At 47.2% G+C, this 942-nt stretch overlaps 1 protein-coding gene across 1 annotated transcript in view; it reads right to left on the bottom strand.

Annotated features, from left to right (window-relative positions):
- Positions 1–350: 350 nt before the first annotated feature.
- The window catches only part of LOC107288030 (cystatin-1), a 97,902-nt gene continuing 97,310 nt past the window's right edge, over positions 351–942 (bottom strand). The window contains exon 3 of the mRNA XM_015816610.1: positions 351–731. Coding sequence (XP_015672096.1) covers positions 654–731 — 78 coding nt within the window. The 3' untranslated portion in view covers positions 351–653. The remainder of the gene's footprint in view (positions 732–942) is intronic.

Below are 942 nucleotides of genomic sequence, written 5' to 3' on the forward strand. Positions count from 1 at the left end.
TATCTCCTTCCTTCCTCCATCCATCCCTCCCTTCCAACCTATCTCTCCTTCCTTCCTCCATCCATCCCTCCCTTCCAACCTATCTCTCCTTCCTTCCTCCATCCATCCCTCCCTTCCAACCTATCTCCTTCCTTCCTCCATCCATCCCTCCCTTCCAACCTATCTCTCTCCTTCCTTCCTTCTTTCCTTCCATCGATTCCCTCCCTTCCAACCTATCTCTCTTTCCTTCCTTCTTTCCTTTTCTCCCCCCCTCCCTCCCTGCCTCCTCTTACTCACTCATTCCATTGTGTTGTGGGTGCCAAATCATTAAGCTTGGATGGGATTTGGATAAGAAAGGAACACAAGCCAGATCGTCATGCCGACAGCTTTATTAAGACTAATTAACAACCAACTCAGTCAAGTACGGATCTGTCTTCTCTATAACTAAAACCATAGCAAAGAAAACTAGAGAAAAGAAGCCCCCCACATATACTGCTGGAAAAACGTGAACTTAAGTGAATCATTTTGTTTATGATTTGTGAAGGGTCGTCTATAGGATCATGACGGAAAAAGCAAAGCTTGCTATAAATTCAGCTCGTAGGGCTGCTGGACACACCACAGAACCATCTGCCCGTATTGGGGTCATCTCAGTCAGTCCATCCCAGCCGTCCAGATTAGTTACAGGTCACCTTTGTCAACAACGTCGTTTTCAGCCAAGGACGGGACCAGACTTCGAAGTGGCAAGTTAGTTTCTGAAAGAGAACGGAGAGAAAAAGAAGGAAAACCCAGATCACCAGGGCTTGAGATGGTTGGTGGTATCTAAGCTATCAATGGAAAGACTATTTGCAGTTCAGGGTGGGACGGAGGGGTCCTTGGTGCTCTCTGAGCTTGGCTGTTTACTTGCAGACGTTTCATGACCCAACTAGGTGACATCATCTATGCTTGAAGGGAGGGGGCTTTGAG

The sequence above is a fragment of the Protobothrops mucrosquamatus genome, unplaced genomic scaffold, assembly GCF_001527695.2.
Source record: "Protobothrops mucrosquamatus isolate PMUCROS unplaced genomic scaffold, P.Mucros_1.0 scaffold_116, whole genome shotgun sequence".
Lineage (NCBI taxonomy): Eukaryota > Metazoa > Chordata > Lepidosauria > Squamata > Viperidae > Protobothrops > Protobothrops mucrosquamatus.